General features: G+C 52.3%; 1 protein-coding gene across 1 annotated transcript; it reads left to right on the top strand.

The window, feature by feature from the left end:
- The first annotated feature begins 321 nt into the window (after positions 1 to 321).
- Positions 322 to 23,485, top strand: smarca4a (SWI/SNF related, matrix associated, actin dependent regulator of chromatin, subfamily a, member 4a). Its single transcript, XM_047016154.1, is given in 35 exon segments — positions 322 to 520; positions 2,777 to 3,081; positions 3,171 to 3,297; positions 3,602 to 4,009; positions 4,354 to 4,449; positions 4,565 to 4,650; positions 4,653 to 4,825; positions 5,236 to 5,362; positions 5,478 to 5,651; positions 5,758 to 5,931; positions 6,165 to 6,332; positions 6,442 to 6,489; positions 7,151 to 7,281; positions 7,364 to 7,418; positions 8,266 to 8,378; positions 8,485 to 8,632; positions 8,985 to 9,148; positions 9,518 to 9,584; positions 10,089 to 10,199; positions 12,032 to 12,274; positions 12,418 to 12,531; positions 13,059 to 13,166; positions 13,298 to 13,384; positions 13,510 to 13,556; positions 16,192 to 16,358; positions 16,448 to 16,611; positions 16,907 to 17,173; positions 18,193 to 18,270; positions 18,512 to 18,730; positions 19,234 to 19,499; positions 20,457 to 20,565; positions 20,742 to 20,843; positions 21,594 to 21,726; positions 22,554 to 22,687; positions 22,810 to 23,485. Coding segments are annotated over 34 exon segments (4,914 nt in total). The 5' UTR covers positions 322 to 520; positions 2,777 to 2,808; the 3' UTR covers positions 22,843 to 23,485.
- The last annotated feature ends 1,357 nt before the right edge of the window (positions 23,486 to 24,842 follow it).

Genomic DNA, 24,842 nt, shown 5'->3' with positions numbered 1-24,842 from the left:
ACACAGCAGCCCTTTATCCAATTGGTTGAGGCTATACACGGCATTTTTCTATTGGCTGGTGACCAGGGATAAGCCATGCGCGGTTGTTCCTACAGACCCTGTCAACAACACTTGCATTATTACACGGTGTAGAGTCTATTTGTGAGATCGGAGGGTATTGGTTTTAACCGTCAAGTAAAATACGTTTGCAAGCACGACCCGGATCCTGAACATCACCTTATTTCTCTGTGTTCGGTGTTCTGCGTTGACACCCATCCCCCACGCGCGCACACCGGGCCCGCATTCCTGACTGCAACCAGGCCGTCTCTACGCATGCGCGCTCTTCACGGGGCAATGAGCTTGTAGAGGGGGCGCTCGAGACTGTAGAGAAGGCCGTTCCGTTCCGTTCCGTGCAAAACCAGCGGAGAGGAGGGTGAGGGGAAGCGAAAAAAAGCGATCTGGCTCGGTCGGTCTTTGTTTCTACCTTGAAGGATATCGAAGGGACACACCAGAGAGACTACACCGATAAAATTCCCTGCCTGTAAGTCACCGGCCTTTTATTTCTTTTACGCAGTCATTTTAAGAACATATTATTCTCGGAAATTGTATTTTAGAAAACAAATAAATGTGTTATGGTACGTTTAAATTGGAAGAAATCGGTAGACATGACCGAGATCTCTGCCCGTATTTCCGCGGCGCTGACAGCAGAGCAAATGAATGAATTTAGTGAAGTTTTCGGGAGGTATGTAGAGCGGGACGGAGATCGGGGTACGGGAGGCGCGCTGGATCAATCATATCAAGACTCAATGATACTTTTTTTATATATTCTGCTGTATCCCAAACGGGTAAAAGAACCGTTTTTTCCACCGTACTGAACCGGTGAACGGCATGGTCTCTAGTAGCAGACTAGATAGCCTGCTAACCATTAGCAATGCAGTACTAGCTTGTGAACTCTTTGTGATAAGGTCTTCAATTTAAACGTATTTAGCCAGGTAACGCTATACATGTATACGTTTGGTCGTGATTTACAGAAGTCAAATAAATAAAAGCAATTTTTACTTCAAACAAACCAGCAAGGCTAATCGAACCCGCCTAACTTCCTCGCTACAGTAAACATATCTGGTTAGCTGCTAAGCTAACTAGCTAGCGACTAGCTATCTCTAACTGATAATGTTTTGTTTTCAATCAAGTTTGTTTAGCTGGATTGTCTGGCTAGCTAGCCTAGCTAGCTACAGTGAATTGATGAGCTGCTTTTATTTGTTTTAACCTCACAGATTGTCTAAATTGATTGCAAATTACATGTTCATCTTTAAGAAATGTATACTACGTTTTGCCAACATATGTTGTTTAATTAGCCGGTCTAAGTTATTGCTTGTTTGTATGGAGAAGTGACTCTCTACTGCAGTACTGTATACGATTCTCAACTTATTCTAAGATGCTAGCTTGCTATAATTTTTAAATAAGCCAACTATTGTATTGCATCAGAAAAACGTTTTCGAATCTTTTATCTATTGAAACCACCTGGTATTTAGTTAGATAAAGACCAATAGGCAAGGATTGTGTTTATTAAAGAAACCTGCCTGTAACGGGGAGACGTCGGAGAGCAACAAGCACCAGATAACATGCCGGTCACTCAACACACTACGACCGGACCAGCGAAACACCACACACGGACACACCCGTACAAATGTACATATCAACAAATATATCATGTTTGACCTAATTTACCCAGTCATTGGCTGGGTGAATTCGTTGGCTAGCTTTGTGTGGAGTAGTTACATCAGAATGGATGAAGATGCTTCATGCACATACTGTTGATCAGATTCCTTTGTCCAAATCAACTTGCATTGAGTAAGCATACATAACATGATGCATTGCATTTTATTTAGTGATCAGACTCTAATTCAAAGGAACATATAAACAGCAGACAAATTGTGTTGTATGATAGCACTGAAGTAGTCCCCTGTCTGGCTGGTCTCTCTGGGCCCTTTACCGACAGTTTACAAGGGAGGGCAGCCCCTCTTGTCTCTCTCTCACCTCTCCTGTCTCAGCTCTCTCCTGTCTCATCTCTCTCCTGTCTCACCTCTCTCCTGTCTCTCCTCTCCTGTCTCACTTCTCCTGTCTCACCTCTCCTCTCCTGTCCCAGCTCCCTCTCTCCTGTCTCACCTCTCTCTCTCCTGTCTCACCTCTCTCTCCTGTCTCACCTTTCTCTCCTGTCTCACCTCTCCTGTCTCACCTCTCCTCTCTCCTGTCTCACCTCTCCTCTCCTGTCCCAGCTCCCTCTCTCCTGTCTCACCTCTTTCTCTCTCTCTCCTGTCTCACCTCTCCTGTCTCACCTCTCTCTCCTGTCTCACCTCTCCTGTCTCACCTCTCCTCTCTCCTGTCTCACCTCTCTCTCCTGTCTCACCTCTCCTCTCTCCTGTCTCACCTCTCCTCTCTCCTGTCTCACCTCTCCTATCTCACCTCTCCTGTCTCACCTCTCCTGTCTCACCTCTCTCCCTCCTGTCTCACCTCTCTCTCCCGTTTCACCTCTCCTGTTCCACCTCTCCTGTCTTACCTCTCTCTCCTGTCTCACCTCTCCTGTTTCACCTCTCCTGTCTCACCTCTCTCTCTCCTGTCTCACCTCTCTCTCTCCTGTCTCACCTCTCTCTCCTGTCTCACTTCTCTCTCCTGTCTCACCTCTCTCCTGTCTCACCTCTCCTCTCCCGTCTCACCTCTCTCTCTCTTATCTCACCTCTCTCTCTCCTATCTCACATCTCTCACTACTGTCTGACCTCTCTCTCTCCTGTCTCCTCAGACTGACCAGCGGCTGACTCCAGACCCTGAGACATGTCCACCCCGGACCCCCCTATGGGAGGAACCCCTCGTCCGGGCCCCTCCCCAGGTCCAGGTCCCTCTCCCGGGGCCATGATGGGCCCCAGCCCCGGTCCCTCACCTGGCTCCGGCCACACCATGATGGGCCCCAGCCCCGGCCCGGGCCCATCGCCTGGCTCCACGCACACAATGATGGGCCCTAGCCCCGGTCCCCCTGGCCCTGGGCAGGCTCACCCCCCCCAGGGGCCCGGGGGGTACCCCCAGGAGAACATGCACCAGATGCACAAAGTAAGATGTGTCTCTGTGCTAAATGAGTCAACATTACAATCTTGTACAAGTCGACTATTGTTAATCATGTGTGTGTGTGGTGTTTGCAGCCTATGGAGGGCATGCATAAGGAGGCGGTGCCTGATGACCCTCGCTACGCCCAGATGAAGGGGATGAGACCAGGGGGGCACAGCGGCATGGGACCCCCTCCCAGCCCCCTGGACCAGCACTCCCAGGGTAAGCCCCACCTAGCCCCCCTACCAGCCCCCTAGAACAGCACTCCCAGGGTAAGCCCCACCTAGCCCCCCTAGAACAGCACTCCCAGGATAAGCCCCACCTAGCCCCCCTACCAGCCCCCTAGAACAGCACTCCCAGGGTAAGCCCCCCCTAGCCCCCCTACCAGCCCCCTAGAACTGCACTCCCAGGGTAGAACGAGGGGGGGGGGGAGGTTGGTATGTACTCAGTGTAGAGGCTTTTTTCTTTAGTTTCGTCACTGTTTTGATTTAATAAACCAGCTAAGCTGCCCCCCCCTCCTCTCCAGGATACCCCTCCCCTCTGGGGGGCTCAGACCATGCCCCAAGCCCTGTCCCGGCCAACGGCCCTCCCCCCGGCCCCATGATGCCGTCCGGCCCGATGGAGGGCAGTGGGGACCCCCAGGCGCTCGGGGCCCCTGGCCGCGGAGGAGCCCCAGGCCCGGGCCCCGGTGCTGGGGCTGGGGGTCCTGCTCCCTTCAACCAGAACCAGCTGCACCAGCTCCGGGCTCAGATCATGGCCTACAAGATGCTGGCGCGCGGCCAGCCCCTCCCAGACCACTTGCAGATGGCTGTGCAGGGGAAGAGGCCCATGCCTGGCATGCAGCAGCCGCCCCTACCCAACATGGCTGCCGGACCGGGGGCGGGGCCAGGGGCGGGGCCTGGGCCTGCTCAGGCCAACTATAATAGACCTCACGGTAAGCTGCCACTAACCCATTGGATGGAAGAGATGTCCGTCAAGCACACATAGATAGATGGGGAGATGTATGTATGTATATTGATACAGATGGATATTGATATATAAATACTGATACAATATACATCTCTTTATACATCTCTTATAGATTTTATATGCATGTAGAGATATTAATGTGTGTGTGTGTGTATATAATGTACATGTGTGTGTACTGTGTATAATGTAACAACATGAAGATGAGCAGGAAGAGAGAGGGTTTGAGACCCATGGTGGTCACTGCTGGTATCCATGGCTGTGTTGCCGTGGAAACCCTGTTACCAAGGCTGATGTTGCCGTGCTCTGCAGGTATGGGAGGACCCACCATGCCCCCCCCTGGCCCCTCCGGACCCCCCAGCATGCAGGGGCCCCCAACCAATGGCCCCCCCAAACCTTGGCCTGAAGGTGAGGTCTCGATCCCTGACCTCTGACCTCTGGGCTGGGACGGTGGTGTTCTGTGTCGAAATGTGTTTTAGAGATGATGCAAACATCTGAGACCTGTGACCCCTCTGTGTTGCAGGCCCCATGGTGAACGCTGCTGCTCCTTCCAGTGCCCCCCAGAAGCTGCCCCCCCCCCAGCCCACTGGCCGCCCCTCCCCCGCCCCCCCCCCCCCTCCGTGCCCCCGGCTGCCTCCCCCGTCATGCCCCCCCAGACCCAGTCCCCCGGCCAGCCCGCCCAGCCCCCCCCCATGGTGCTGCACCAGAAGCAGAACAGGATCACACCCATCCAAAAGCCCAGAGGACTGGACCCTGTGGAGATCCTACAGGAGAGAGAGTTCAGGTGAGACCCTGTGGAGATCCTACAGGAGAGAGAGTTCAGGTGAGACCCTGTGGAGATCCTACAGGAGAGAGAGTTCAGGGGAGACCCTGTGGAGATCCTACAGGAGAGAGAGTTCAGGTGAGACCCTGTGGAGATCCTACAGGAGAGAGAGTTCAGGTGAGACCAGGAGAGAGATTTCAGGTGAGACCAGGAGAGAGAGTTCAGGTGAGACCAGGAGAAAGAGTTCAGGAGAGAGAGTTCAGGAGAGACCAGGAAAGAAAGTTCAGGTGAGACCAGGAGATAAAGTTCAGGTGAAGCCAGGAGAGAGAGTTAAGGGGGGACCAGTCTGGACCTGGACCACAACTAGCTCAGATTGGTTCCATGTGCACTAATGGTTCATGCACGACTGATGTTGGTGTGTGTGTGTGCAGGCTCCAAGCTCGTATCGCCCACCGTATCCAGGAGTTGGAGCAGCTTCCTGGCTCTCTGGCTGGAGATCTGAGGACCAAGGCCAACATCGAGCTGAAGGCCCTCCGCCTCCTCACCTTCCAGAGACAGGTACCTCCCCAGTACCCCTCTCCTCCTCTCCCCTTCCCCTCCTCCTCTCTCCTCCTCCTCTCCTTCCCCATCACCCCTCCTCTCTCGCTAACGCTCTGCCCCTCTCTCCCCCCAGCTGCGTCAGGAGGTGGTGGTGTGCATGCGCAGGGACACGGCGCTGGAGACGGCTCTTAACGCCAAGGCCTACAAGCGCAGCAAGCGCCAGTCCCTGAGGGAGGCCCGCATCACCGAGAAGCTGGAGAAGCAGCAGAAGATCGAGCAGGAGAGGAAGCGCCGGCAGAAACACCAGGCGAGGGGCTCCTCTGAGCTGCACAGTATAGCAGGAGGGTTATTACATTGGCTTCTCCTTTCAGATGAGGACAACTCTAATTGTGTGTGCGTGTACGTGTGTGCAGGAGTACCTGAACAGCATCCTGCAGCATGCCAAGGACTTTAAGGAGTACCATCGCTCCATGGCTGCCAAGCTGCAGAAGGCCACCAAGGCCGTGGCCACCTACCACGCCAACACGGAGCGCGAGCAGAAGAAGGAGAACGAACGCATCGAGAAGGAGAGGATGAGGAGGCTGATGGTGAGACTCACACCTGTACACTCACACCTGTACACACACACCTGTACACTCACAACTGCACACACACCTGTACACTCACAACTGCACACACACCTGCGCACACACCTGCACACACACACACACCTGTACACACACACCTGTACACACACACACCTGTACACACACATGTACACACAAACACCTTTTCATACACACATTTGCATTGTCTTTACAAATGCTGTGTGTGTGTGCAGGCTGAGGACGAGGAGGGCTACAGAAAATTGATTGACCAGAAGAAGGACAAGCGTCTGGCCTACCTGCTGCAGCAGACCGATGAGTACGTGGCCAACCTCACAGAGCTGGTCCGCGCCCACAAGGCCGTGCAGGCGCTGAAGGACAAGAAGAAGAAAAAGAAGAAGAAGGTGATGGTGGTGGGGGTCAGGGGTCACGAGAAGGGTCAGGGGTCGTGGGGTCAGGGTCATGGGGTCAGGGGTCGAGGTTATGGGTATCTAAGTTGTCTCTTTCCTCCAGAAGCCAGAGAACACAGAAGGGGGGTCTGGACTGGGTCCTGATGGAGAGGTGAATCTGTCTACCTGTCTGTCTACCTGTCTGTCTACCTGTCTGTCTACCTGTCTGTTTACCTGTCTGTCTACCTGTCTGTTTACCTGTCTGTCTACCTGTCTGTTTACCTGTCTGTCTACCTGTTTGTCTACCTGTCTGTCTACTTGTCTGTTTACCTGTCTGTTTACCTGTCTACCTTTTCTGTGTCTGTTTACATGTCCCTCTCCCTGCCTGTCCCTCTCCCTGCCTGTCTGTCTCCCTGCCTGTCTGTCTCCCTGCCTGTCTGTTTACCTACCTGTCTGTTTGTCTCCCTGCCTGTCTATCTGTCTACATGCCTGTGTGTTTACCTGTGTGTCCATGTGTCTACCTGCCTGTGTGTCTACCTGCCTGTCTGTCTACCTGTCTGTGTCTTTACCTGTGTGTCTACCTGTCTTTGTGTTTACCTGTGTGTCTACTTGTCTGTGTGTCTACCTGTCTGTGTGTTTACCTGTGTGTCTACCTGTCTTTGTGTTTACCTGTCTTTGTGTTTACCTGTCTGTGTGTCTACCTGTCTGTGTGTCTACCTGTCTGTGTGTCTACCTGTCTGTGTTTACCTGTCTGTGTGTTTACTTGTGTTTCTACCTGTCTGTGTGTCTACCTGTCTGTGTGTTTACCTGTGTGTCCGTGTGTCCTGCTCCAGCCCCTGGATGAGAGCAGTCAGATGAGTGACCTGCCAGTGAAGGTGATCCACATGGACAGTGGCAAGATCCTGACGGGGCTGGAGGCCCCCAGGGCCGGGCAGCTGGAGGCCTGGCTGGAGATGAACCCTGGGTGGGCCTAACACACACACACACACTTGTTCTAGCCTGGACCTTGTTCTACTGAATGCTGATGTGTCTGTGTGTGTGTGCAGGTACGAGGTGGCGCCCCGCTCAGACAGTGAAGACAGCGGCTCAGAGGAGGACGAGGTAGGACCCCCAAGAGCCCCCCCCCAGAGGGAGGAGGACCCCCTAGAGCCCCCCAGGGGGAGGAGGACCCCCTAGAGCCCCCCAGAGGGAGGAGGACCCCCTAGAGCCCCCCCCCCCCAGGGGGAGGAGGACCCCCTAGAGCCCCCCCCCCCCCCCAGGGGGAGGAGGACCCCCTAGAGCCCCCCAGGGGGAGGAGGACCCCCTAGAGCCCCCCCCCCCCCCCCCAGGGGGAGGAGGACCCCCTAGAGCCCCCCAGGGGGAGGAGGACCCCCTAGAGCCCCCCCCCAGGGGGAGGAGGACCCCCTAGAGCCCCCCAGAGGGAGGAGGAGGGCCCCCTAGAGCCCCCCAGGGGGAGGAGGACCCCCTAGAGCCCCCCAGAGGGAGGAGGAGGACCCCCTAGAGCCCCCCAGGGGGAGGAGGACCCCCTAGAGCCCCCCAGAGGGAGGAGGGCCCCCTAGAGCCCCCCAGGGGGAGGAGGACCCCCTAGAGCCCCCCAGAGGGAGGAGGGCCCCCTAGAGCCCCCCAGAGGGAGGAGGGCCCCCTAGAGCCCCCCAGAGGGAGGAGGAGGGCCCCCTAGAGCCCCCCAGGGGGAGGAGGACCCCCTAGAGCCCCCCAGGGGGAGGAGGAGGGCCCCCTAGAGCCCCCCAGAGGGAGGAGGAGGGCCCCCTAGAGCCCCCCAGGGGGAGGAGGACCCCCTAGAGCCCCCCAGGGGGAGGAGGACCCCCTAGAGCCCCCCAGGGGGAGGAGGAGGGCCCCCTAGAGCCCCCCAGGGGGAGCTGGCTGTGAGAGAGAGAAGTGAGTGTGTGTACAGAGTGTGTGTGACCCTCCTCTGCCTTCGCCCCCCCAGGAAGAGGAGGAGGAGCCACAGTCGTCCAAGGCCACGCCCCCAGAGGAGAAGAAGAAGATTCCAGACCCGGACACAGAGGACGTGTCAGAGTTCGACGTTCAACACATTATCGAGTACGAGTCCCCCACACACACCTTCCACCTGGGCTGACCCCACACACACACACATACTCACTCTCTCTTTGTGTGTGGGCATCAGTAAGCAGTGTTCCCCCCACAGACATGCCAAGCAGGACGTGGATGATGAGTACGGCAGCGCTGCCTTCGCCCGCGGCCTGCAGTCCTACTACGCTGTGGCTCACGCTGTCACCGAGAGAGTGGATAAGCAGTCCACCCTGCTGATCAACGGACAGCTCAAGCAGTACCAGGTACAGGGGGGTGCTGTGTGTGTGTGACAGGGTGCTGTGTGTGTGGCAGGGTGTGTGTGTGTGACAGGGTGTGTGTGTGTGGCAGGGTGTGTGTGTGTGTGGCAGGGTGTGTGTGTGTGTGGCAGGGTGTGTGTGTGTGTGGCAGGGTGTGTGTGTGTGTGTGTGGCAGGGTGTGTGTGTGTGTGGCAGGGTGTGTGTGTGGCAGGGTGTGTGTGTGTGGCAGGGTGTGTGTGTGTGTGGCAGGGTGTGTGTGTGTGTGTGTGGCAGGGTGTGTGTGTGGCAGGGTGTGTGTGTGTGTGTGGCAGGGTGTGTGTGTGTGGGCAGTGTGTGTCATCAGTGTGTCCTGCCCCAGATCAAGGGTTTGGAGTGGCTGGTGTCTCTGTACAACAACAACCTGAACGGGATCCTGGCTGATGAAATGGGTCTGGGCAAGACCATCCAGACCATCGCCCTCATCACCTACCTGATGGAGATGAAACGCATCAACGGACCCTTCCTCATCATCGTTCCACTCTCGTATGTTAGCTCTCCTCTCAGCTCTCCTCCCTCCTCCTCTCCTCTCAGCTCTCTTCCTCTTTCCTCCTCTCCTCCTCCTCTCTCCTCTCCTCCTCCCTCCTCCTCTCCTCTCAGCTCTCCTCCTCCTTTCCTCCTCCCTCCTCCTCTCAGCTCTCCTCTTCCTCTCTCCTCTCAGCTCTCCTCTTCCTCTCTCCTCTCAGCTCTCCTCTTCCTCTCTCCTCTCAGCTCTCCTCCTCCTTTCCTCCTCCCTCCTCCTCTCAGCTCTCCTCTTCCTCTCTCCTCCTCTCCTTCTCTCTAGTGTTGTGTGGGGGGATATTAAGGCTTGAGCTGGCTTGGTCTGGAACTAACTTTTCCCTCGTGTGTGTGCAGGACTCTGTCTAACTGGGTGTATGAGTTCGATAAGTGGGCTCCATCGGTGGTCAAGGTGTCTTACAAGGTGAGTCAGACCCTCTTACGGTGCGTGTCCACTAGCACCACATGCTTTGCTCCGCAAGGTCGGCGATGTTGTTGGTGCCCCTGGTGGGGGTTTTGTGCTTTTAAATTCTGTCTTGTAACAAAACGTAGCTAGCCGTCCGATTGCGTACTGTAACATTTAATCTTTCACTCTGGTTAAAATACAGCCAGAACTAGTGTGTTCTGTAGATAACATCATGCTTCATCTAGCCAGCATATCAGACCTCTGCATCGTGTGTAAAAGTTGTATTTTGATCGATATTGTACGTCAACCCAAATCTGCACACTGCCATGACGTTACACGAACTACAACTGACTTTAGAGAACTACAACTCTGCATTAATCTGTCTGACACTGCCCTGAGCGTGGTGCACTGTGGGAGGCAAGCGGTTTGCTTCGATGTAGTGGACACGTGCCGTGAGTATCCTAACAGAGGGAGGGAGCCCCTGGGACAGGGGTCTCACTGTGTGTGTGTGTGTGTGTGCAGGGATCGCCACAAGCGAGGCGTGCGTTCGTCCCCATCCTGCGCAGCGGCAAGTTCAACGTTCTGCTGACCACCTACGAGTACATCATCAAGGACAAGCAGGTCCTGGCTAAGGTAGGACACACACACTATGCAGGTCCTGGCTAAGGTAGGACACACACTATGCAGGTCCTGGCTAAGGTAGGACACACACACTATGCAGGTCCTGGCTAAGGTAGGACACACACACTATGCAGGTCCTGGCTAAGGTAGGACACACACTATGCAGGTCCTGGCTAAGGTAGGACACACACACTATGCAGGTCCTGGCTAAGGTAGGACACACACTATGCAGGTCCTGGCTAAGGTAGGACACACACACTATGCAGGTCCTGGCTAAGGTAGGACACACACACTATGCAGGTCCTGGCTAAGGTAGGACACACACACTATGCAGGTCCTGGCTAAGGTAGGACACACACACTATGCACGTCCTGGCTAAGGTAGGACACACACACTATGCACGTCCTGGCTAAGGTAGGACACACACACTATGCAGGTCCTGGCTAAGGTAGGACACACACACTATGCAGGTCCTGGCTAAGGTAGGACACACACACTATGCAGGTCCTGGCTAAGGTAGGACACACACACTATGCACGTCCTGGCTAAGGTAGGACACACACACTATGCACGTCCTGGCTAAGGTAGGACACACACACTATGCAGGTCCTGGCTAAGGTAGGACACACACACTATGCAGGTCCTGGCTAAGGTAGGACACACACACTATGCACGTCCTGGCTAAGGTAGGACACACACACTATGCAGGTCCTGGCTAAGGTAGGACACACACACTATGCACGTCCTGGCTAAGGTAGGACACACACACTATGCAGGTCCTGGCTAAGGTAGGACACACACACTATGCAGGTCCTGGCTAAGGTAGGACACACACACTATGCAGGTCCTGGCTAAGGTAGGACACACACTATGCAGGTCCTGGCTAAGGTAGGACACACACACTATGCAGGTCCTGGCTAAGGTAGGACACACACACTATGCACGTCCTGGCTAAGGTAGGACACACACACTATGCACGTCCTGGCTAAGGTAGGACACACACACTATGCAGGTCCTGGCTAAGGTAGGACACACACACTAAGCAGGTCCTGGCTAAGGTAGGACACACACACTATGCACGTCCTGGCTAAGGTAGGACACACACACTATGCAGGTCCTGGCTAAGGTAGGACACACACACTATGCAGGTCCTGGCTAAGGTAGGACACACACACTATGCAGGTCCTGGCTAAGGTAGGACACACACTATGCAGGTCCTGGCTAAGGTAGGACACACACACTATGCAGGTCCTGGCTAAGGTAGGACACACACTATGCACGTCCTGGCTAAGGTAGGACACACACACTATGCAGGTCCTGGCTAAGGTAGGACACACACACTATGCAGGTCCTGGCTAAGGTAGGACACACACTATGCACGTCCTGGCTAAGGTAGGACACACACACTATGCAGGTCCTGGCTAAGGTAGGACACACACACTATGCAGGTCCTGGCTAAGGTAGGACACACACACTATGCAGGTCCTGGCTAAGGTAGGACACACACACTATGCACGTCCTGGCTAAGGTAGGACACACACACTATGCAGGTCCTGGCTAAGGTAGGACACACACACTATGCACGTCCTGGCCAAGGTAGGACACACACACTATGCAGGTCCTGGCCAAGGTAGGACACACACTATGCAGGTCCTGGCTAAGGTAGGACACACACACTATGCAGGTCCTGGCTAAGGTAGGACACACACTATGCACGTCCTGGCTAAGGTAGGACACACACACTATGCAGGTCCTGGCTAAGGTAGGACACACACTATGCACGTCCTGGCTAAGGTAGGACACATACACTATGCAGGTCCTGACATGGTAACCTCTCCCTCCAGCTGCGTTGGAAGTACATGATCGTGGATGAGGGTCACCGGATGAAGAACCACCACTGTAAGCTGACGGTGGTGCTGAACACCCACTACCTGGCCCCCCGGCGCCTGCTGCTCACGGGCACGCCGCTGCAGAACAAGCTGCCGGAGCTCTGGGCGCTGCTCAACTTCCTGCTGCCCACCATCTTCAAGAGCTGCAGCACCTTCGAGCAGTGGTTCAACGCCCCCTTCGCCATGACGGGGGAGAAGGTGAGACACACACACATGTACACACACATCATGACAGGGAGAAGGTGAAACACACACACACACGTGTGTGTGTATACACACTCACACACACACACACACATCATGACGGGCTGAAGGTGACCAAGATGTGGACTTCCTCCCAGGTGGACCTGAACGAGGAGGAGACCATCCTGATCATCAGGCGTCTCCACAAGGTGCTCCGCCCCTTCCTGCTGCGCCGCCTCAAGAAGGAAGTGGAGGCTCAGCTACCTGAGAAGGTACCTCTCTCTCTCACACACGCATGCTCGCTCTCTCCCTCTACTCTCTCTCTCACACACGCATGCTCGCTCTCTCCCTCTACTCTCTCTCTCACACACGCATGCTCGCTCTCTCCCTCTACTCTCTCTCTCACACACGCATGCTCGCTCTCTCCCTCTACTCTCTCTCTCACACACGCATGCTCGCTCTCTCCCTGTACTCTCTCTCTCACACACGCATGCTCGCTCTCTCCCTCTACTCTCTCTCTCACACACGCATGCTCGCTCTCTCCCTGTACTCTCTCTCTCACACACGCATGCTCGCTCTCTCCCTCTACTCTCTCTCTCACACACGCATGCTCGCTCTCTCCCTGTACTCTCTCTCTCACACACGCATGCTCGCTCTCACACACGCATGCTCGCTCTCTCCCTCTACTCTCTCTCTCACACACGCATGCTCGCTCTGTCCCTGTACTCTCTCTCTTTCTATAGATGTCTCTGTCCTGATGTGTTGTGTGTGTGTGTGTGTGTGTGTGTGTGCGCGGCAGGTGGAGTATGTGATCAAGTGTGACATGTCAGCTCTGCAGAGGGTTCTGTACAGACACATGCAGGCCAAGGGGGTGCTGCTGACCGACGGCTCTGAGAAGGACAAGAAGGTGAGCAGATATACCTGTGTGCTTTCATGCTACTGTGTGTGTGCTGTCACTTTGTGTGCTGTCACTGTGTGTGCTGTCACTGTGTGTGCTGTCACTGTGTGCTGTCACTGTGTGTGTGTGTTGTGTTTCAGGGTAAAGGTGGAACCAAGACTCTGATGAACACCATCATGCAGCTGAGGAAGATCTGCAACCATCCTTACATGTTCCAGCATATAGAGGTACACCTCCCCAGTCCACCTTAAATAGCACACCTCCCCCAGTCCACCTTAAATAGCACATGTTCAGATTGACCCATGTATGAGAGCCTGTGGTTGTTGTGTAACTCTGGTGTGTCTGTCTCCAGGAATCCTTCTCTGAGCACCTGGGCTACACAGGAGGAGTAGTAAGTGGGTAAGTGTCTGTTACTGTCTGTTACTGTCTTATTTTCATGTATTCATTTAGCAGACTCTTTCATCCAAAGCGACTTCCAAGAGAGAGCTTTACAAAGTGCATAGATCACTGATAATAACAACAAGATAGCCCCAAAAACATTGCGGGTAGCCAAAACATGAAGCACACATTGAACAACCAAAGTAAGTACCCAAGGGAAGAACCATAAGAGCATGTAGTGAAACAAGTTACAATTTAACAACATGAATTGCTATAAGTGCAAGTGTACCTGTAGAAAAGCAAGCAACAGTAAAAAATATTTCACAGCGAGTACAACAATTTAAATCAGTTACCACTGACCAACAAGATCAACAAGTCTCTAAGCAAGAGTCATTGTGATCCTTGACGAAACTAACATTGGGACCAGCAAACCATGCTTGAGTACCATTGTACTCCCGGAACAAGTGCATGTTATGACATGTTACTGTTAATACGCGTTAAGATCATTACACTGATGTGTGGACTGATGACCAGTGGTAGTGTACCAAAAGGGAAAAAAGGATATAGAGGGTCCAATAATGGCAGTTGACATATAATGCACAATATTATTTACACACTTTTATTTATTGTTTGAGAAATGCATAAAGCACATTTTGATCAATCCACCAAAAACTGCAGTTTGGGGACAATTAACCAACAATGTTATTCACTTATTGTGGCCACTGGCCACTAAATCGCAGAAATATAAACTATAACAATTTACTTAGCTTTTTATTAAAGCAACACTGCAGACCCCTAAATAGATCAAAATCATTGTGCCGGTCATGTTTCCGACAATGTTGATTCATTTTCAATGTTCCAACATTTTCTAAAGAAAAGTGACGTCACTGTAAGAATGTCTGGTCACTTACGGAGGCTGAGTTAGGAATGACCGAAAGCACTGGTGTTTTTAGTGCCTGTCGTGACGGAAACATGACCAGCACGACAAGTTTGAGCTGTTTAGGGGTCTGGAGTGTTTCTTTAAGCTGTTATACAGAATGCCTTACATTTAGTACTATAATTACTTATTTAGTTAAAAGGGAAAAATAAGTGGTACATAAGCCAATCTTAAGCTAAGGATGATCAAGTGGATATGATACAATGTAAGGTTCAAAATTGATATTTTACTATTCATCAAGTACCATAAGAACTTTAACCACATAACATAAATGTAACGTCTTATTCGAGTTCAACCTAAACACTTGAATTTTTTTAAATATATATTAATGAAATTGAAATATGTCTCTAAGATTGAATCTTAGTTCATATCCTTTTTTGGTTATTATGGTTAACCTGTTTAACCATTCTTGGAATGTTGGAAAAAAGCAAGGCAGCTAAATGTTACCCTTACACAAAACTACAGTCCCTAACAAGCTAATTCTTTCAACAACCCTGGCCAAATTCAACATTTTAGCTTATTATGAAGAGAATGACATAAGTTTTAAAGACTGATTAATGTATCTTAACTGGTAGCTATATGGTAGTTACTCCTTTACCAATGAAAATGTACAGCATACATCACAGCAACTCTTATCACTAACTCTGTTTACCACTACTGGGCTTTTATAAAAAACCGTCAATTTATGACCGAGGTGAGGTTAGTTTCATATTGGACATTCGTCTCACATTCTGAAGATGCTACTTTGCAGCGTTGCGTTGGGGACTGGGTGAAAAACTATTCAAACCATTTGAAAAATTATGACTTTCAAAATATTTTTATTAATATAAAACCTCAAACGGACATCAGAGTATTCTATGTCTGGTGTACTTCCACAGCCTTTACTTTTTCAATTAAGTTTCAAACAAAATGATAGAAAATCACTAATCTCTGAAAATAGCTAAATCCTCTCAAATCTACATTTTTTCAAGATGGTGTCAAAAAATCTCAAATATACACCAGATTATTCTAATAATATCTGGCCTACTTCCACACCCTTTACATTTTCAATTAAGCTTCAAACAGAATGATAGAAAATGTCTTGTCTATGAAAATAACATGATATCCTCGCTAATCTTAAAACCTTTTTCAAAATAGTCAAATCTCAAATATACACACGATTATTCTAATAATGGTTGGCCTACTTCCACATTCTTTACCTTTTCGATAAAGTTTTAATTTTTTTTTAATAAATCACTAATCCACGCTAATCAAAAATGCAGTGTGTTGCTGCGACATGTTTGCGTTGTCAGGCAGCCATGATCAAAGTTTTAACAAGCTAGTAGTGTGTCTGTTAAGCAAATGTGAAACATCACAGAGAAAATGGCCAATTTTGCAATTAAAAGGAAACAACGAAAATTGACTACTTCCAAATGTAAAAGTATCGGAAAAGTAATCCTCAATATTTTTCAAAAGGATCTGTAATCCGATATTTTTTGTGTGTGCCAGTAACGTAACGGATTACAGTTACAATTATTTTGTAATCAGAGTACTTGTAATCCGTTACTCCCCAACCCTGCATGTTACGACATGTTACTGTTAATACATGTTAACGTCTGTTACTGAATCTTACTGTAGTAACATGTGGTGTAGGCTGTCTGTTACTTCAGTAACGTGGTGAACTGTCTGTTATTGTCACTGTATTTGACTATCTGTGTCTGATCCTCTGTGTCGCTCCAGGCCAGACCTGTACCGCTCCTCAGGGAAGTTTGAGGTTCTGGACCGTATTCTGCCCAAGCTGAGGGTCACCAACCACAAGGTGCTGCTCTTCTGTCAGATGACCACCCTCATGACCATCATGGAGGACTACTTCGCCTACCGCAACTTTAAATACCTCCGCCTGGACGGTGAGGGGGGACGAGAGATCAACGATGTCCTTTCCTAGTAGAACACATCCATGGTTCCTAACCGCGTGTGTGTGTGTGTGTGAGAGCAGGGACCACCAAGGCGGAGGACAGGGGCATGCTGCTGAAGACCTTTAACGACCCTGCGTCAGAGTATTTTGTGTTCCTGCTGTCGACACGGGCGGGAGGGCTGGGCCTCAACCTACAGTCTGCTGACACGGTCGTCATCTTCGACTCAGACTGGAACCCTCACCAGGTACACACACACAAACCAGGTGCACACACACACACCAGGTACACACACACCAGGTTCACACACACCAGGTACATACACACCAGGTGCACACACACACACCAGGTACACACACACCAGGTACACACACACCAGGTACATACACACCAGGTACACACACACCAGGTACACACACACCAGGTACACACACACCAGGTACACACACACCAGGTACATACACACCAGGTACACACACACCAGGTACACACACACCAGGTATCCACCTGTCCATCTGTAACCCTCTCCTCCTCCTCCCCAGGACCTCCAGGCCCAGGACAGGGCCCACCGGATTGGGCAGCAGAACGAGGTGCGTGTGCTGCGGCTCTGCACGGTCAACAGCGTGGAGGAGAAGATCCTGGCAGCAGCCAAGTACAAGCTGAACGTGGACCAGAAGGTCATCCAGGCGGGCATGTTCGACCAGAAGTCATCGAGCCACGAGCGCCGCGCCTTCCTGCAGGCCATCCTGGAGCACGAGGAACAGGACGAAGCCTGCCCCCAGGGGGGCTGGCGGGCAGGGGGGACGTGGGTGGGTGTGAGTAGACCTCCAAAAACACACCACACCCCCCCCATCACTTACATCACTTCCATCTCTCTCCCTGTCATGCTCTGTCTCTCCCTGTTTTTTCCCTTCTTTGAATCCTGCTTTTTCACCCATACATAGAACTGTAGGGTTTCTCGAGTTTAGGCCAAATCCCAATACTCCTCCTTACCCCTTCCCCTTAGTTTTGTGCGTTCCCGTGAGAGGTAGTGGTGTCCCAATACTCTTTTGGAGCTAGGGGTAGGGCTAAGACTAAGGGGTATACACCCCTTAAAACCAAGTAAGATCGGGAGCTTACTTGAAACCTAGGGCTATGTGAAAACTGCGCGACCGGCAACAATGGCGGCCACATCATCCAGAGAGTCCGATAAATGTAATATTTTCGGCTTAATTAATTGATAAAAAAATTATGAAAGTCTTGATTTGAGTTATACACAGTCCTGAACATATATATTTGCAACCATTTTCCAAATCGAATTGTTTTGAAAAATATCTCGTGTTTGGTACGCTAATGCGACAGTGTTGAATTGCACAACAGTCCTGCATTTCTCTGACTAGCATGTCTACAGTTTTAAGTAAACTCCATTAGCAGCGTATTTCGTTTAATATCAGTGCATAACGCTACTTGCTTTGGAGATATCGATACGTGCTAGATGACGTACCTGTAACCAAGTGGCGTCCCATTTCTTAGGGCTATGTAGCCCTTACCCCTTACTTTCGAGGGCCAAGGGGAAGGGGTAAATTAAGGGGAAGGGGGAGTATTGGACTTCAGCCATAGTCTGTCCTAGTTTTCCTGGTAACTCCAGCATTCCGACACGCATGGTGTTCTCCTGGAGAGATCAGACTTCTCTGAACTCTCTCTCTCTGTCTGTCTCTCCTCCCTGGTCTCACCTCTGCTCTCTCTCTCTGTCTGTCTCTCCTCTCTCCTCCCTGGTCTCACCTCTGCTCTCTCTCTGTCTGTCTCTCCTCTCTCCTCCCTGGTCTCACCTCTGCTCTCTCTCTCCCAGGAGGAAGATGAAGTTCCTGATGATGAGACAGTCAACCAGATGATCGCCAGGAGTGAAGAGGAGTTTGAACAGTTCATGGTGAGAACCTGGCCCTCATACAGGAGAACCTGGCCCTCATACAGGAGAACCCGGCCCTCATACAGGAGAACCCGGCCCTCAGACAGGAGAACCCGGCCCTCAGACAGGAGAACCTGGCCCTCATACAGGAGAACCCGGCCCTCAGACAGGAGAACCCGGCCCTCAGACAGGAGAACCCGGCCCTCAGACAGGAGAACCTGTTAGTTCAGACGTGGTATCTAAGTGAGTCATGTTCCCCCAGCGTATGGACCTGGACCGGCGCCGGGAGGAGGCCCGGAACGTGAAGCGCCGGCCCCGCCTGATGGAGGACGAGGAGCTGCCCACCTGGATCATGAAGGACGACGCAGAGGTGGAGCGGCTCACCTGCGAGGAGGAGGAGGAGAAGATGTTCGGCCGCGGCTCCCGCCAGAGGAAGGAAGTCGACTACAGTGACTCACTCACCGAGAAACAGTGGCTCAAGGTCAGTCACCTCTGACTTTGTCTCAGATCTGGGGGAGAGAGAAGAGAGGAGAGTATGGATGAATGATGAGGGAGATGACAATGGAAGGAGAGAGAGGGGGAGGGAGGGAGATGACAATGGAAGGAGAGAGAGGGGGAGGGAGGGAGATGACAATGGAAGGAGAGAGAGGGGGAGGGAGGGAGATGACAATGGAAGGAGAGAGGGGGAGGGAGGGAGATGGTTGGATGATGGAAGGAGAGAGAGGGGGAGGGAGGGAGATGGTTGGATGATGGAAGGAGAGAGAGGGGGAGGGAGGGAGATGGTTGGATGATGGAAGGAGAGAGAGGGGGAGGGAGGGAGATGGTTGGATGATGGAAGGAGAGAGGGGGAGGGAGGGAGATGGTTGGATGATGGAAGGAGAGAGAGAGGGGGAGGGAGGGAGATGGTTGGATGATGGATGAATACATAAACAGAGAGAGGTGAAAGCAGGCCCATAGTCTGACCCCCCTCCTCTCCTCTCCCAGGCCATTGAGGAGGGCACCCTGGATGAGATCGAGGAGGAGGTGCGCCACAAGAAGACCACCAGGAAGAGGAAGAGAGACCGTGACCCTGACCTCCCGGGGCCGGCCACGCCCAGCTCCAGCGGGGGGCGGGGCAGAGACAAGGAGGAGGAAGGGAAGAAGGCCAAGAAGAGGGGGCGCCCCCCCGCGGAGAAGCTGTCCCCCAACCCCCCCTCTCTCACCAAGAAGATGAAGAAGATGGTGGACGCCGTTATTAAGTACAAGGACGGGTGAGGGGGTGTTCATGTGTGTCTCCTCTCACTCCCTGGCTGTCTGTCTGTCTCCACCTGGCTGTCTGTCTCCACCTGGCTGTCTGTCTCCACCTGGCTGTCTGTCTCCTCCTGGCTGTCTGTCTCCACCTGGCTGTCTGTCTACACCTGGCTGTCTGTCTCCATCTGGCTGTCTCCTCCTGGCTGTCTGTCTACGTCTGTCTGTCTCCGTCTGTCTGTCTCCATCTGTCTCCGTCTGTCTGTCACTCTCCACCTGTCTGTCTGTCTCCGTCTGTCCCCGTCTGTCTGTCGCTCTCCGCCTGTCTGTCTCCGTCTGTCTGTCTGTCTCCGTCTGTCTGTCTCCGTCTGTCCCCGTCTGTCTCCGCCTGGCTGTCTCCGTCTGTCTCTGTCTCCACCTGTCTCTGTCTCCACCTGTCTCTGTCTCCACCTGTCTCTGTCTCCACCTGTCTCTGTCTCCGTCTATCTGTCGCTCTCCACCTGTCTGTTTGTTTGTTTATTTGCACAAAATATTATATAAAAACATAATACAAACAACTGGGTAAAACAGGTGCAGGAGGAAGGAAGAAGCGTAAACGCTTATACGAGGCCCTACTTCTCTAAACTAAACCAAATGTATAGTAATAAATAGGTGCTAAAGCAAACTAATACATAGAAAATGAATGAATACAATGAGGATAATCACGTAATTAAATAAATCTTTCTAAATAAATCACCTGTCTGTCGCTCTCCACCTGTCTGTCGCTCTCCACCTGTCTGTCGCTCTCCACCTGTCTGTCGCTCTCCACCTGAATCTGAATGTGTCTCCTGTCTTAATGGAGCCTGTCTGTCTGAATGTGTCTCTCCTCTCACACCCTGTCTGTCTGTCTGTCTGTCTGTGACCTGCCAATCTCTAAAGGACTAGTTTGCTGTAGTTGAAGTGCACTAAGAGTCTCCCCCCCCCCCCCCCCCCCCTCACAGCAGTAATGGCCGCCAGCTGAGCGAGGTGTTTATCCAGCTGCCCTCCAGAAAGGAGCTGCCCGAGTACTATGAGCTCATCAGGAAGCCTGTGGACTTCAGGAAGATCAAGGTACAGAAGCAGGAAGCAGGCAGCCTGCAGAGAGGACTTGCTCTGATCTAACCATGCTCTCCCTCCCTGCTCCCCCCCCCTCTCTCTCTCCTTCCTCCCTGCTCTCTCCCTCCCTGCTCCCCCCCCCCTCTCTCTCTCCTTCCTCCCTGCTCTCTCCCTCCCTGCTCCCCCCCAAGGATCGGATCCGCAGTCACAAGTACCGCAGTCTGAATGACCTGGAAAAGGATGTGATGCTGCTCTGTCAGAACGCCCAGACCTTCAACCTGGAGGGCTCTCTGGTTAGACCTCCACCATGACCCCACCCTGATGACCCCTGACCCCACCCTGATGACCCCACCCTGATGACCCCTGACCCCACCCTGATGACCCCACCCTGATGACCTCTGACCACACCATGATGACCCCTGACCACACCATGATGACCCCTGATGACCCCACCCTGATGACCCCTGACCCCACCATGATGACCCATGACCCCACCCTGATGACCCCTGACCCCACCCTGATGACCCCACCCTGATGACCCCTGACCCCACCCTGATGACCCCACCCTGATGACCCCTGACCCCACCCTGATGACCCCACCCTGATGACCCCTGACCCCACCCTGATGACCCCACCCTGATGACCCATGACCCCACCCTGATGACCCCTGACCCCACCCTGATGACCCCTGACCCCACCCTGATGACCCCTGACCCCACCCTGATGACCCCACCCTGATGACCCATGACCCCACCCTGATGACCCCACCCTGATGACCCCTGACCCTGATGACCCCTGACCCCCCACCCTGATGACCCCTGACCCCCCACCCTGATGACCCCTGACCCCACCCTGATGACCCCTGACCCCACCCTGATGACCCCTGACCCCACCCTGATGACCCCACCCTGATGACCCATGACCCCACCCTGATGACCCCACCCTGATGACCCCTGACCCTGATGACCCCTGACCCCCCACCCTGATGACCCCTGACCCCACCCTGATGACCCCACCCTGACCCCAGCCTCTTTAATCTCCAGATCTACGAGGACTCTATAGTGCTCCAGTCGGTGTTTACCAGTGTGAGGCAGAAGGTGGAGAAGGAGGAGGACAGCGAGGGGGAGGACAGCGAGGAGGAGGAGGAGGAGCTGGACGAAGGCTCCGAGTCTGAATGTGAGGGGTTAACACACACACACACACACAGGAGTGATCTGTTTTCAGGGCTTAAAGTATTCCGGCACCGTGCCGGATGCCTGGCGTCAGCCATGAGGAAAAATAATAATAATTTGGGAACTTGCATGCAGTTTAATATTTTCGCGTCAATTGATTTCCTCTACCAATCATATGAGAGGAACGCAGCTATAACTAACGTTACAAGCCTATCAGAAGCAGAGCAGGGCGGGTCCTGCCAACGCAGTGTGAATGAGATCCATACGTCACGTTAGCGTAGTCGGTGAAAGCATGGAGCGCGGCTTCATGAAGCCTGGAGATGATGTCCTATCCATAGATAAAGGACTCTGAATAAATGGGGCTGGGCGTGGATAGAAAAGGGTAGAGGTGCTTGTTTCTGCACGTTTTGCTCGAGAAAGATACTATATGCCAGCAGCGGTAAGAAAGTGCTTGCTCGAGTTAAACCCCGGTCATAGAGCCGCTGCCCGTGCACCCAAACTTACCACGACGTTGCCGGGAGCAACTGTTACAGCTGACACACCGTTGTCTACGACTGACCATGTCTGCGACTTACAAATACGTTTGTGCACATTTATTGCGGAACATGAACTTGTCATTCACAATTTCGCAGCCACTGGTCACCCTGTGTAGAAAACTAGAAGATTGATGTATTTATTTACGTATTTATGTTACCATTTTAACATACAGCCATAATACTAATAAATGGTGCCATTGAAGATAAGTCTGTCTGTGCAGTTTCTCTCCACCCCCCCCAAACACAGTTCAGGCTCAGGACTTGTTGTCACTTTAACCCCTGTGTTTTCCTCCAGCTCGCTCGGTGAAGGTGAAGATCAAGCTGGGCAGGAAGGAGAAGGATAGGGGGCGGAGCCAGCGCCGCAGGGGGCGGGGCTCCAGGGCCAAGCCCGTCGTCAGCGACGACGATAGTGAGGAGGAGCAGGAGGAGGTGAGGCTCACACACCCTCTCTCACACACACACACACACACACACTCTCTCTCTCTCTCTCTCTCTCTCTCTCTCTCTCTCACACACACTCTCCCAGCAGTAAGTGAGGTTCTGTGTTGTAGGAGCGTTCTGCCAGCGGCAGTGAAGAGGACTGAGCACACCATCTCCTGCCCCCCGAACCCCCCCGGACCACCCAGGACCTCCTCTTGCACCCCTCCCTGCCCTCCTTACCTACCCCCCCCCCCCCCTTACCTAGTTGACTAGACAAGCTGATTTTTAGTGAGAACATGTATTACCATTTAATAAAGTTCAACATTCAAAACTTGACAAAGAGAAGTGTAGAAGAGTGGGGGGGTGAGTGGTCGTCATGGTTTCACCCCCCCTCCGGACCACAGATAGTTGATAGTTAACGACATTTTAAAAATGAAATGATTTTGTTGCTTTTTTTTCTTCCCTTGTCAGTTATAGTTTCAGTGTTGTTGTTGTTGAGACAGCACTGTTGTGTAAACTGTAGCTTTCAGGTTGTATCTCTCTGTCTCTCTCCTCTCTCTCTTCCTGTAAACTGTAGCTTATATCTCTCTGTCTCTCTACTCTCTCTCTCTCTTCCTGTTTCTGTCTCTGTTTAATTTAAGGAAACACAAGATCACGGTACACTCTAATCCCTCCTCTGAGCTGTGTGTGTTTGGAGGGAGCGGGGGGGGGGGAGGGAGGGAGGGGGGCAGGGTATGAAGGTTTTTTCTGTTTTGTGTCTGTGTCACTGGAATACAAAAACTACAATAAAGACATCTCATAATTCTATATCTTCGGTGTGTCTCTTCCTTCCTGTCTGTCTTCCTTCCTGTCTCTCTCTTTTCCTTCCTGTCTGTCTGTCTTCCTTCCTGTCTGTCTTCCTTCCTGTCTGTCTGTCTCTCCCTTCCTTCTTGTCGCCATGTGTTTCTCCTGAGTGTCTGTCTGTCTAGAACTAGCCATCTAGTTGTTGAGGAAGCTGTAGTCAATCCCTGTTCTGGCCACCAGGGGGAGCTCTGCATCCACATAAGATTTTGCAGCTGCATGTTCTAAAGGATCCTTCTTCTCTGGTGCTGTTAATGAGGCCTATGTTGCTCCAGTCATAACCATGGGAATGTCCCAGTACTGCTGCTCCTTTATACTGTCACCTCCCTCCTCCTCTATACTGTCACCTCCCTCCTCTCTACTGTCACCTCCTCTATACTGTCACGTCCCTCCTCCTCTATACTGTCACCTCCCTCCTCCTCTATACTGTCACCTCCCTCCTCCTCTCTACTGTCACCTCCCTCCTCTATACTGTCACCTCCCTCCTCTATACTGTCACCTCCCTCCTCTATACTGTCACCTCCATCCTCCTCTATACTGTCACCTCCCTCTATACTGTCACCTCCCTCCTCTCTACTGTCACCTCCTCTATACTGTCACCTCCCTTCTCTATACTGTCACCTCCCTCCTCTATACTGTCACCTCCATCCTCCTCTATACTGTCACCTCCCTCTATACTGTCACCTACCTCCTCCTCTCTACTGTCACCTCCCTCCTCTATACTGTCACCTCCATCCTTCTCTATACTGTCACCTCCCTCCTCTATACTGTCACCTCCATCCTCCTCTATACTGTCACCTCCCTCTATACTGTCACCTACCTCCTCCTCTCTACTGTCACCTCCCTCCTCTATATTGTCACCTCCCTCCTCCTCTATACTGTCACCTCCCTCCTCTATACTGTCACCTCCCTCCTCCTCTATACTGTCACCTCCCTCCTCCTCTATACTGTCACCTCCCTCCTCTATACTGTCACCTCCCTCCTCTTCACACACACAAACCTGCACGTGAACCAGTTCAGCTGAAGTGTGGTAAGTGGACCTGAACCCCTTTCACAGGCCAGGGATAGAGGTAATGTAGGTTCCTGTGAAGGGAAGCTGTTTGTGTGCAATTGACTTTGTATCATTCCTATTTTGCACTCAAATTCTCCCTTCACACACGCACGTCGGTAAATCGTTAAAATAGGGCCCTCTGTCTCTCTCTCTCTCTTCCTATCTGTCTCTCTGTTCCTCTCTCCCTCTCTCTCTTCCTCTCTCTCCCTGTCTCTCTATGTCACTCTCTTCCTCTCTCTCACTGTCTCTTTCTTCCTCTGTCCCTGTCTCTCT

The sequence above is a fragment of the Hypomesus transpacificus genome, unplaced genomic scaffold (genome assembly GCF_021917145.1).
Source record: "Hypomesus transpacificus isolate Combined female unplaced genomic scaffold, fHypTra1 scaffold_318, whole genome shotgun sequence".
Lineage (NCBI taxonomy): Eukaryota > Metazoa > Chordata > Actinopteri > Osmeriformes > Osmeridae > Hypomesus > Hypomesus transpacificus.
This window is presented reverse-complemented; position numbering and strand designations above follow the sequence as displayed.